Source organism: Agelaius tricolor, unplaced genomic scaffold (assembly GCF_023055355.1).
Source record: "Agelaius tricolor isolate 1412-34295 unplaced genomic scaffold, bAgeTri1.0.p SCAF_7, whole genome shotgun sequence".
Taxonomy (NCBI): Eukaryota; Metazoa; Chordata; class Aves; order Passeriformes; family Icteridae; genus Agelaius; species Agelaius tricolor.
Window position 1 is genome coordinate 44,804,159 of NW_027269267.1, and position 13,270 is coordinate 44,817,428.

A 13,270-nucleotide genomic window follows, 5' to 3' on the forward strand; every position below is an offset into this window, starting at 1 on the left:
GAGCGGCGGCTAGCTGGGGCCTGGAGCCGCCGCTGGAGGAAGGGAAGAGCGGGGTGTTCCCGCAACGCGGGTGGATGCGCAGCCTGAAGGGCGGCTCCTGCGGCGCCTCCTGCGGCCTCGCCATGGCCGGGCCCCGACGGTGAAGGCAGCGGGAGCCGCCTGTGTCCGCGCCGCGCCAGGAGGCGGCGCCGCCGCAAGCAGGGGGCGGGCGGGGAGGGGGATGAGCAGCGCTGCAGCCGCCGCCGCCTCTGCGGGAGCCGCCGCCGCCTGCACCGGGGCCGAACGCGGCTACTCCTTCTCCTCCGGCGGCGCCGCTCCGGCCATGGGGCCCGAGGAGGGCTCGGCCGGCGGGCTGGGAGCCCTGCCCGCCCCGCCGCTGGGGTGCCGGAGCCGCTACCAGCTGCTGCTCTCCGGGAAGGCCCTGGCCGACAGATACCGGAGGATTTACACGGCGGCGCTGAGCGACCGTGAGCTGGGGAGCCACCCGGGCAGGTAACGCGCGCCGCGCTCCTTCCCGGGCCAGACGCGCAGCCCCCGCCACCCCTCCCATCGCCGGCTGGGAGCGGCCCGGCGCGTGCACCTTCCTCCCTCCCGGCAGCCGCCCTCCTCATCCTCCTCCCCGCCCCCGTGCCGGGCAGCGCGGCTGTGTGTCCCCGCTGCCATGTGGCCGCGTCGCCGCGCCCCGGGGGACGGACGGAGGGAAGGGGTGGTGATGTAACCCGGCGGCTGCCCAGGTGCCGCCCGGGCCCCGCCGCTCGCTTGGCCGGCGATACCGCGCAGATGGCGCTGCCGCCCCCTCTCCCGGGGCCCTCCGGGGCAGAGTTACCTGTGCCCGCCCCAGTGTGCGGCCCAGCTCCCCTGGGGGGCTAGAGAATGCCAATGCTGGGCCCCCGGGCAGACTCCGCTCCGGCCAGGCTTGTCGAAACGGGCTGAATCCCGTGGTCTCTCCCAAGACAGGCTGCGCAGGGTGCCCGCGGCTCCCACTGGCTGTGTTACCCGAACGAGAGACCGTGCCGCTTTTTCCATGTACCGGGGCTGCCTTTAGCTACCCTGCCTTATTTTTCCTCCTCCTCTTTGGGTCATGTTCCCCCTTTGCCATCGCCATGTAGGCGGCCTCGGTGTCTGGAAGGAGGCAGCGCCTTGTGGGGGGAGCCGGGGGGTTCTGGGGTGCGGTGTGGCCCCGCCTGGTTGCCGAGCACCCCTCCCCGGCGGATGATGCCCCTCAGGGCTCCCATTCCTGGTCCTGCCGGCCGGCTCTGGGGCCGCAGCAGGGTGCCTGTTGCTCCTCCGGGCGGGGAGGGGGCTGCGGGCTGTAGCGGTGCGGAGCCCTAGGGGCGGGAGGGGAGGCCGCCCTTAGCCCACAGCCCCCGGCCCGGCCCGGGCGGATCCTCCCGGCCCTGCAGGCCGTGGCGGGGTGCCCGGTCTCGCCGTGTGAAGGGCTCCCCCATGGTGCCGGGCGCTCCCCATTGTTCCCCTCCGGAGGTCGCTGAGGATGTGGATGACATGAAACCGGCACCTTCCTGTGTTCTCAGCCTGTGCTACACTTTAGGCTGTGATGTGTGTGGCCGGGTCCTAGGGAGAGCTTTGAGTCACCGTTGTTTCAAGTTTGCAAACGGTTGTAAAGCACGAGGAGGTTGCCTGCTTGGCTTCTTCAGGTTTTTGTTAGTCGGACTTGACAACAGGGCTTACCCCCCACCCCCCTCGCCCCAGAAAGCTGTGTCCAGGAGTGGAATTAACATAAGGCACATTACCTTTCCCAGTTTGCTTTATGGTAAATGCTGGAAACGTGGACTGATAGCATGGGTACTTGACATCTTTGCAACTACCGACTTCTTTTCAGAGTGTATGATAGGGAAACTATAGCTCTTCTTTCCCCCCTGAAGACCAGCAAGTGTTTTCTTACTCCACATATTCCTTAGTCCATTGCTTATACCTTTTCCATTAAATCTCTTCCTGCTTCTGAGCTTTGTATCATTTAAGCCCAGGATTGCAAGAGCTGAGTGTAAGGATACTATTAAATGCAAGGAAATCAGCTGTGCAATTGCTCCTCACTGCTCAAATACCTGTCTGGATTTTGCCCAAAGGGGTCTGTATTTTTTAAAGCTGTAGTTTTGCATTAGTCGTGTCCTCCATGTCTTTTGGTTTCAGGATGATTCAACTGCTATCCCTTATACTTAAAATTGTAGAAAATACTAGCTTTAGGTGTGTGTAAATGTTAATGCTTCTTTTAATTGGTGTTTCTGAGGTCAAGTCAAAGAAGATCGACTCCTTGTACAGAGCAAACAGGTTATATTAGGCTTTGGCAAGTAAATGGCAGGTAGTTAATACTGGTGAATACAGCCAGTGTGTATTAGACTTTTGAGAGGTGGAATATTTAATAATTATCTAGTTTCCTGCTATCACTACCCCCACTATCTTATGTGGCAGACTGATGGCAGCCAAGATATTGCTTGTGGTCTCCACCTTTTCTTCGTATTGGTGTCAAAATACTGCAAAATACTTCAGCTGCCTGGTAGACTTAAACAGAAATGGTCTTTTTGACCTTTTATGGTCTTTTTGACCTTTTATGCCTTTTTACAAAATTAATACAAATTCCAAATATTTCTTAAAGAGAGCTTTAAATTTAACTGTGGCTGCATCTAGTTGCTGTGGTAGAAAACAATGCTAGATAAATTAAATGGAGCTTAAGATAATATAGGTTATGACAGAAGTCCTAACTTGATTTTTGTATATCTGGAAAATCTGAAGCCTCTTAATCAATAAGATTGTCAGTAAGAGCGCGTGTGACTAGAAAAACAACTTGAACTAACTGAAAAAAAGCTAAACAAATTGGCTTATCAATAGTAATAAAATTTTTCATGTGTTCCAAGAAGACTAATGTGAAGAATGATAGTGCAACCTATTTGCAATAAGTTGATGTGGAATTTTTGCTTCAAGTCTGCAGAATTATACTCTGCACTTCATGGGCCGTGACCAATGCCTGTCTCAGTAAGTGCTTCTATTCCAAACCTAACTTTAGTGTTTATGAAGAACTGGCAAGCAGTATGAAAATGCTTTTGTGTAGACAAGGAAATCAGACATTGTGGAGATTATCTGAAAGTCACAAGATTAGTATCACATTTGCAAGGTGTTTGTGCTGGCTGTCATCGGAAGGGATGAATATCACGTGTTGAGTAGGATGCAGTAATTGGCTTTGAAACAGAACCAGCAGTGCTTTGCATTTCCTCATGTGATACAGGCTGCAGTGTCATGAACACTGGTCTCCACAGGAGATGGGTTGGTTGGTGTGCTTGCTTCCCCTGACATAATACTTCTGTAGTGTCTTGCAGTAACAGATTAGAGACTCACTCTGGGTTAAAATTAACTTGGCAAAACTGGTTTGTTGTAATCCGGACTAATTCCCTGATCTGGCTCACCTTGTGATTGTACTTGTGACAGCGTGAGGTGAAGGGTTGCACAAAGATTTTTGTGTACAGAGAGGCGGGAACAAAGAAACTTACTTTTGTCACTCGTGTCAACCTAATAATTTTATGGAAGGAAACAGAAAAAAGTATCCAATTCTGTGATTTAACATGCCGTTGTCTTTGTGCAGATAACAATGTTAAGGATCTGCTGCAGTACTACCAGCAGTGGACAATTTAGTTGTCAATTCAGGATTGGTTTGGAAGAAAAATCTACTCTGAGCATGCCTCAGTTTATAGTCTCTGTTTTGTGGCCACTGAAGTATTTGAAAATAACTGCATAATGTCTAGTGTAACTTACTAGTGTGTAAAACGCTAGTAGGAAGAATTGGCCTCTTCAGAGGGCAACTAAAAATTCATGTTAAACTGTTGTCTTGTATGCTGGGTTCTGGGTGGACAAAACTGCAAGTGGGTACTGGTTTTAGTGCTGTACCAAGGCTCTGTATTTGCCAAGTAAGGTGTTTCTGATTTTCACATTTTTGCTGTCTTCAGATGCGCTTTTTCTGTCGTATAACTTAATCCTAACAAGCATCCCTATCCATCTGAATTACTGCTATTATTGCTTGTGCATCTTGGAGGGTTTCCCTGAGTTGCCAGTCCCTTTACTGTCCTTTCCCCTATTTACATACTACCAGAATTATCAGTTAGGCTCAGCATGTTCTTTGATACTTCTTGTCAAATATGGATAGCTATATAAATTCATAATGGCTTTAGTGTGACCTGTTTTGTAGTGGAAGTGTTCACTGCATAATTTGGACTAACTTGAAATTGTTGTATTGCATGGCAGTGTACTCTAAAATGACAGTGAGTTCATACTCATGCCAAAATGACCATTACTTTGTTGCTAAAGTTGCCTCTCAACTTAGATCCTTCAAAAAAATGAAAGCTTCTCTTTGTGTTGTGAACTCTAGTGTTGTGGTCTCACTGAGGCCAGGAAAATTTCAGTGATGATGGGAATGTAAGATTTCTTACAATAACTAGAAATTAGATGGCTGTTTTTACTAGCTATTTTGGCTGAAGAAGAGCCAGCCAACTTTATTTCATGTTGATTGTTTCAGCTAGATGATTATAGCACATTTTGAAAGTAGGTTACTCATTCACACTTGTAATTGTAAATTATACATCCTCTGGACATTAGGTTAGTCTTTAGGCTTTTAAAAATTTACAGTCTTCCCTTATACCCTTACTTATAGTCAGTAAAGCAGTGCTTATTTGAGATGTTTGGAGTAAATATACTTGAAAATTTAGTGCAGCAATATTACTGAAGCTTCAGCTTTGCCTTGTGAGGATTTAAAGATTTTGTGAAAACTATTTTTGAGTAAATTTTGGTGAATGAGATTTGTGTGAATTTGATTGTTGGTACACAAGAAAGCCTTAATTTCTTCAGATCTAAAGCCTTTACAAAAGCTGTTAGATTTTTTGGTTTGGAACTTGTTGCTCTTTTAATATGGAATAATAATTGCAAAAAGTTAGGAAGCATTTATTTAGTTAAAAAAATAAAGATTGTGTACAAAGACTAGTAAAATGATAGTGGCATTACATTACCTACTCCATTTTCCTGGTTATTCCTGTGCAAAGGTTTGCTCCATAGCTCCTTTCCAACTGAAATACTCTAGTCTAGTCTCTGTTACCTGTTTTTCTGTTCTTGTGTTTTGTAGATGTAATTTTACAAAACAGAGTTCAAGTTTTGTGTAAACTAAAACTGTTCAGTTGGGAAATTGATGTGCTGTTGAGTCTTAGATTAAGCAGTGCATTAGAAGAGCTGATGAGAGGAGTTGCTCTCTGCTCTAGGCTTTTTAGCTGCAGTGTAGTAGTGTTTTAACACTGTATTGCCCTGCTGGTTAATGGGGATTAGCAAATGACTAAAATAGTGTATTTTTATTTACTTACCTTGTATTCTGTTAAGGAAAACAGTTTTATGTAGTAGTTTTTGTAAAAACCTCTAGTTGTCTCTTAGTCTAACATGGTTGTATTTGTTCAGTGTTGGTGTAGGAAACATAATAGAAGCTGGATAGAGCCCAATAACATTACATTGAGAGGCTTAAGATGGGCATTTTATTTGAGTATATTTGTAAAAAATAATTTATAGAAGTAATGGGAAAAATCAAAACATGAATCCAGAGTTTGTGATGGATTTTTTGAATGTTGTATTTTTTAGTTTAAACCGAGAGGACATGCCAGTTAAAGTTTCAGTTTGTTACACAATCTGCTCTGGCACACTGATGGTTTGTTGGGTAGCAAGTTGAGGCAGTTAAGGTTGGGCTGGAGCAATTTAATAAGTTACCATTCCTCACTGCTAGCCATATTAAATGTAGTAAATGTGTTTCCTGCATACTGAAAAACTTGGTGTTGAATTTGTTTCTCTGCTATGATAACTATCAGCTGTCAGGGTTTAGTTTTGGTTTTCCTTCTGGCCAAAATATTTTGAAGATTTTTTTTCAGTAAATTCTCTTCCTGACATATGACTATGTATGTTTTGCCAAACCCATGATTTAAAGATAAAGACTGTTTATATCTTTATAGAAACCACATGGGATGTATCAATAACACAGTTTCAAGGTACTTCATGCAAACTGTTTTCCTAATCCTGTGTTTACTTAGAAAACTTGATCCCTTGCAGCATTACTTGAACTCATGGTTACATTTTTGTCTTTTTCTTTCTTACCTTGCTTGCCATAAACCCTGCCTTGTGCTCACGTGCTAAATGGAATAGTACTCCTATAATTAACTTCATGTTGTAAATACATTTTAAAGCTGGTCTGTTCCTTTGGTCTTTCACAGCCAGTTCCTACCACTGTGCCCCTTCAAAGGATGAATACTAGAAATTAACACAGGAGAATAGGCTCCTTATGCTGTGACTGCATTAAGGCAGATGGTTTCTGTACTTTTAGATTTAGTGTTTCATATGTTTCAAAGCATATTGATATGCTTTATATTATTTTTTCTTATGGTATCATAGTATATAGCATGTTATAGCTCATTGCCTTCAGACTGATGAATGTGTTGATGAACTTAAACTGAATGATTGTTATTTCTCTGCGTCTAGTATATCTATGACTACTTGGGCTTGAGAAAAATTTTCTTGTTGTTAGTGTAATAAATCTAAATTTATACCTGTTGTACACATTATAAACAAAAATCAAAAACTGAGTTTCCTTGTCCCCACATGAAATTGGGGATCTGTGGTTAGATTACTGCTGTTCCTTGTTTTCATTTTCATTCCTTAACTTTTTTAGGCTTGTGTTCCAAGCATTATTGTCATATGTAATAGGTTTAAAACTCTTGGAAAATGCTCTATAGTTTCTGTTAAAGGGTGTATGTGATGTAACCTCAGTGGGCAGCTGAGCACTGCATGGCTCCTTGGTTGTTTCCCCCTGCAGTGGGATGGGGGACAGCTGGAAGGATAAAAATGTGAAAACTCAGGGGCTGAGGTAAAGACAGTTAAGTAGGTAAAGCAAAAGCTGTGCATACAAGCAAAGGAAAACAAGGAATTAATTGATTCCTTCCTTACCATCAGCAGGCTGATGTTCAGCCATCTCCAGGAAAGCAGGGCTTCATCATTCCCTGTGAGTTGGGAAGACAAACACCATAACTCTGAATGTATTGTCCCCCTACTTCTTCTTTATTCCTCCCTGTTTTATGTACTGAGCATGATGTCATGTGATAGAGAATATCTTTTTGGTCAGTTGGATTCAGCTGTCCCAGTTATATCCCCTCCCAGCTTCTTGTGCACCCCCAGCTTACTTGCTGGCAGGGCAGTGTGAGAAACTGGAAAGGCCTTGACCCTGTCCAAGTGTTAGTCAGCAACAGATAAAGAACAGGTGTGCTACCAGCACTGTTCCCATCACAAATCCAAAACATACAAACATGATACAAGTTGCTTGGAAGAAAAATTTTATTGTAGCCAAAGCCAGATAAGGTCAAAAGCGGAAGTCTGTTGCTTGTAGTTTAAATTCACAGATTCTGTGGTATTTTGATTATTTTGGCCATGATCTCTGTCAGTCTGGAAAAGTTTGTAGCTAAGAGTTTTAACCTTAATGGGATTAAAACAGAAGTATTACTTCTCTGCTGTGCTCCTTGTTGCAGTGGGTAACATTGCTCATCTTTTCTATTGCTGTGTCTATACAGATCTGCAGCCAGTCATTTACGTTACACTGAGATGAGCTTGTTGTTATATAAATACCTTATTCTATTTTTATTATTTCAGCCTCTTCTTCATTTTGTTTCACCATGTTACATGTAGTCACTTGTGACTTTCCTATCTGATTTGGCCTTGCTTCTCTCCCACTAGCCAATGCATAATTCTTTCCAACAGATGTGCTCATATATCTTCATTATACTTGTATGTTTTCAGAGTAGTCATGTCTCTAATCCTTTTCTCTTCAAACCAATCGATTCTCTATCCACTTTTATTTCTAGAATATACTGCTATACAGGGTAGACCATTGACAGCTATAAACTGGTGAGTTTTCAGTTGTTTGTACTTGGCAGTTGTCTTCTGCTATTTGTTGCAGACTAAGTTTGAATGTCTTTGGTTTGCTTTTGATAGTAATCACTTTAAAGATGTTACACTGTCATTAATCACTAGTAATGGGCTTGTTCTTAATAAGTACAGATTTTCCTTTATTTCATGTAGCATATTTGCTAAATTAAAATTCTGCTGATATGATTCTGTGTAAGATAGCTTTGTATGTACACTTTAATTTTGGTGGTTGTGTTCAGATAGGAGAGTGGCCAAAAGTGCAGATTTTGTCATCCTTGCTGTGGCTGGATGACTTTCCAAATATAAAAAAAAAGTCCTAGAAGTGTTTAAGGATAAATACTTTCATCTGCATTGACAAACTTGAGGAATAAGGGTTTTCCTGCATCTGTTCTTGCAGATCTAATTTCATAGACAGCATTGAAGTGAATAATGAAAAATCAGGTGATTGCAGAAAAGAAACTCAAATTGTCAATGGTTGTACTGAGAGCTGTTCTCTTTGTGTGGAGACCACTTTGGAGGGATGCTTTCTTTTAAGTTGCTTTTCTTCATCTGAGACAGATTTATGCTGTTCTGGAAACCTTTCCAGTTACAAAAGGGATCAGATACTGTTTTGCACTTTTGTCATGGGCAAATGAAAAGCAGTTGCATTTTACTTGTGCAGTTGGGTTTTGATTTCATTTTTAGAACCTGTAGTATTTGTTTCTGTTATTATTGGAGAGGCCTTAGGGTATTCCAGCAGCTGGAATAATTCTTAAGCCTCCAGAGTTTTGGTTTTCAGAAAAATGGTAGTTGTTAAGAAAGTTATTGTCACAGTAAAATAGTCCTCAGTTATGAAATTAAAGTAATGATTAAAAAGATGTGTGATTTCAGCTCACCAACAATAGCACATAAAAATCCCAACTGGAAAATCAATGAGTAGGGTGGCCTTTTTTTTCTGTTCTGACTTTTTTTAACCTTTTCTTTTCAGATGCCTTAGAAGCCCAGAGTAAACCTGTCCTACTACTCTGCCTATGTTTTCCTCTAAGCCTGTGGTAATTGGATTGCAGCTGATGTTCCTTACCCTGATTTACGGATTTAGGGGACAGGATTTTGATGATTTTTCCATTTGTATATATACTGCTTAAGCCCTGACTTTCCTTTTATTATTGGCATGGATGAAAATTCACGTCAGAATGCTTGATTAATTATTTAAAGAAGATAGTGTATACGCTGGTAATGGCTTGGAGAGCATACACGTGGCTCTTTGAATGACAGTTGACTTATTGTCCATTTCACTAAAACTGTTAAATTTTAGGCTTACTAAATAAAAACACCAATAACTTTAAATATTTGAGTTTATCTGAGATAATACTGTCAGCAATAAAAAATACTAAGTTTTTATTATTTATGGAAAATATTGGTTGTGCTCTCAGTGCTGTTTTGAGGTCCACCTATCAAGCTGAAGAGTTTCCCACTCTAATGATTCTTACAGCTGAATTCCTTAAAAATTTGCAGGCCTTGGTGAAAAATAACTGTAGGCAATCTACAGATACAGGCAGGCAGAGCAGTGGATGTGCTGTACCTCAACTCGAGTAAGGCTTTTGACACTGCCTCCCACAGCATGCACACGCTGACAGTGGATGGGTTACATAAGTGGACAGTGAAGTAGATTGAGAACTGGCTGAGTGTCTGGGCCTAGACGTCTGTGGTCTGTGACATGAAGTCCAGCCAGAGTCAAGTTGTCAGTCATGTACTCTAGAAGCTGATGCTGGGGCAAATGCTGCCTAGCATCTTCACTAATGGCCTGAATGCTGGGACACTATCTCCACAGCAAGTTCCCATATGGCACCAAACAGAGGAGTTCCTCATATACCACATGGTTGTGTTTGTGTTCAGAGGGACGGGCCAGGCTGGAGATTTGGGCTGAGTGGGATTTTAAAGGGCCCCAAGGGGAATTGCAGAATCCTCCATCATGGATGAAATAGCACTGGGGGGCTGACCTGCTGAGAGACAGCTCTGCAGAGAAGTAGCTTGATGTACTGGTTGCAACCATCTGTGTGCCAGTAATGCACTGCCATGGCAAAGGTGGCAGACAGCCTTCTAGGCTGTGTTAGGAAGAGTGTTGCCAGCTGCTTGAAGGAGGTGCTCTCTACTCTCTGATGAGGCTGCATCTGGAGTGTCCAGTTCTGGGCTTCCCAGTAGAGGAGAGAGGTACTGCGAAGAGTTAAGTGCAGGGTCATGTTGGTGATTAAGGATCTGGAGCTTTTCTTCAGTAAGGAAAGGCTGAGAGGGCTGGGATTATTAGCCTGGAGAAGAGGAGGTTCAGGAGTGATTTTGTTAATGCAGTGAGGGAATGAAGAAGGGAGAGCCGGGTGCTTCTCAGTAATGTCCCCCACCCTGACGTGGCACTGATGTGGCACAAATTAAAATCCACGAAATTCCAGTGCATTCCAAGAAAGCAATTCTTCACTATGAGAAAGGTCAAGCATTGGCAAGTGTTGTCCAGAGAGGCTTATATCTCCTTGGTAGTACTAAATGTGCCACTGCACGTGGTAGTGGGCACCTTACTGTCTCTAACACTGCTTCAGCAGGGTTTGACAGAATCAAACACAGAATCACAGAACGATTGAGGTTGGAAGTGACCTCTGAAGTTCATCTGGTCCACCCTTCTGCTCAAACAGGGCCACCTGCAGCCACTTGCCAGATGGCTTTGAATATGGATGGAGACTCCACAGCCTTGCTTGCAACCTGTGCTAGTGCTCAGTCACCCTCACAGTAAAAAAAAAAAAAAAGTTACCTTAACAGGTCCCTTCTAACCTAAATGATGTGATTCTATAGTCCTTAAGAAGGACATAGGATCAATACGAAGTTCATTTGTCCTCTGAAAAGATGTGTCACAGGGAACAGACATGGTACTGAGCAAGCAGATCTTCCAGCAGAGATGTGTTTTAAGATGGTGGTTGTTGTGGTACTAGAAACAGAATCATTAAATAGTTTAGGTTGGAGAAGACCTTTAATATCAGTGGTTCCACTTCTAACCCAGCACTAAACTGTGTCCGTGACAGCTACATCTACACACCTGTAGGGGGATAGAACATAAGTAAATAAAGGTAGTAATCTTTCCCCCTAAAGAGTTGCAGCTGAGCCAATTAGGAGCAGGCCTGATTTTGACAGGCCACACCTGTAGGCAATCAGAAGAGTGCTATAAAAGAGTGGATTGGTTGGTTGGGGGGAACTGGAGTCAGTTGGCTGCTGTGAGGCCAAGGAAGAGTCAGTGCCTATAGGAGCTGCCTACAAGAAACATCAAGGAGGTGTGAAACTCTAGCAATATGGAACCCTTGCAATGTAATGACAATAGGACTCTTGCACCTATTAAATATGTCTGATGGTGGTGATTCTACCACTCTCAGGACAGTGTGTTCCAGTTCTTGAAAACCCTTGTGCTGAACAATTTCCCCCCAATATCCAATGTAAACCGTCCAGCTTGAGGCTGTTTCCTTTTGTGCTGTTGCTGGTTGCTTGAGAAAAGAGACTGACCCCCATCTGGCTACAACCTTTTTCAGAGTTGTGTGGAGGAATAAGGTCTCCCCTGAGCCTCCCTTTCTCCAGGCTGAACAACTCCAGCTATCTCAGCCCTTCCTCATAAGACTTTTTCTCCAGACACATAAGTAGCTTTTCTGTCTTTCTCTGGGCACACTCCAGCAATTTTGGAGTGAGGAGTCCAAAATGGAACACAGGTTTCAAGGTGTGACCTTAACAGTGCACAGTACAGGGGGTGATCACTGCTCTGGCCCTCCTGGCCACCCTATGTCTGATACAGGCCAAGATGTCATTGGCCTTCTTGGCCACCTGGGTGCTCTGCTGGCTCGTGTTCAGTAGCTGTCAACCAGCACCCCCAGACCCTTTTCTAATGGGCAGCTTTCCAGCCCTTCTCCCAGCCTGTAGCGTGCAAGTGGTTGTCAAGACCCAAGTGCAGGATCCAGCACTTGGCCTTGTTGAACCTCACACATTTGGCCTCAGCCCAGCAAAGAGTCCCCTCCCAAGCCAGGAGCCACCAGTTTTTCCAAAAAAATGTTGTGAGAAACAGTGTCCAAAGGCCTTATAAAGGCCAGGTAGACAACATCCACAGCCTTTCCCTCTTCCACTAAGTGGGACACCTGGTCACAGAAGGAGATCAGGTTGGTCAAGCAGGACCTCCTTTTCCATAAATCCATGTTGGCAGCCCTGGTGACCTGGTTGTCCTGTATGTGCCATGTGATGGTACTCAGTGTGATCTGCTCCATGAACTTAGCACTGAGGTCAGGCTCACAGGGCTTTAGTTCCTTCCCTGAATTCTCCTTCCAGAATTTCTTGTAATTGGGTGGCACATTCAGTGACTTTCAGTCAAGTAGAACCTCCCTGGTCAGGCAGAGCTGCTGGTGAGTGATGATGGAAAGGGGTTGAGGGAGCCCTCCTGCCAGCTCCTGCAGTACTCTGGTGGATCCCACCTGGCCCTGTAAACCTGCGTGTGTCTAAGTGGTGTAGCAAGTCACTGATGGTTTCCCCTTGGATGATGAGTGCTGAATACCCTGAGAACACAACTAGACTAAAACAGAGAAGGGATTAAGTACCTCTACATTTTCCTCATCCTTTACAGGATGGAGATTGTCCTTGCCCTTCTTTTTGTTGTAAACATTTTTAGAAACGTATCAGATCTTCCTGCTATAGCTTGATGTGAGTAAAGGAAATGTGAGAAGAACTGAAAAGGTTCACTTGCAGTTTCAGATAAGACAAAGCAGCATATTTGGCCAAGCATTCTTGTAGAAGAACTGCATGGTAACAAAATACAAATGTAAGTAATTTATTATTTAGAGTATTTTTGAATTTAGGGTGTTTTGTATGTTGAAGTCTTGCTGGGTGTTGTCTAGTGGCAGTTAGTTCCCAGTTTGGAAATATTACTGCAAAAATCTTAGCTTTTCTCTTTACAAGCTTCCACTTTTTTTTTTTCCCTTTTGGGAGCAAATGTATTAAAACTGTAACAACAGGCAAAAATGTTTTGTGAGCTAATTGTCTTGCAACTGAGCTACTTTGGCTGTGATGTTGGCAGAAGCAGTATCTTATTTTCCTATCTTACCTGCAACTGTGCAAAGAGGAAGTGAAGGTCAAGCAACTGCTTCATGGAGGTGGTTTTTATTAAATATTTTACAAAGCAATAATTCTTTTTTCAGATACAGTGTAAAATCCAGCATTACTAACCAGGCTTATATAAAGCATTTTTTTCCTCAGGTGCTCTGTAGATTTCATTGCCAAATCAAAGTGAAAAGATTTAGTACATTTATTTCTTCAGAAATCAATATTCTTGGTTTTT

The 13,270-nt window shown here is 43.8% G+C and overlaps 1 protein-coding gene across 15 annotated transcripts in view; it reads left to right on the forward strand.

Moving 5' to 3' along the window:
- Nucleotides 1–220: 220 nt before the first annotated feature.
- MYCBP2 (MYC binding protein 2) overlaps nucleotides 221–13,270 on the forward strand; it is a 175,052-nt gene continuing 162,002 nt past the window's right edge. For 14 of the 15 annotated variants that reach the window (XM_071431021.1, XM_071431023.1, XM_071431027.1 and 11 more), the window contains exon 1: nucleotides 221–492. In XM_071431021.1, the coding sequence (XP_071287122.1) occupies nucleotides 221–492 (272 nt within the window). Of the gene's footprint in view, nucleotides 493–2,903; nucleotides 2,989–13,270 lie in introns of those variants that run through there. The other variant, XM_071431030.1, reaches the window with a different exon arrangement.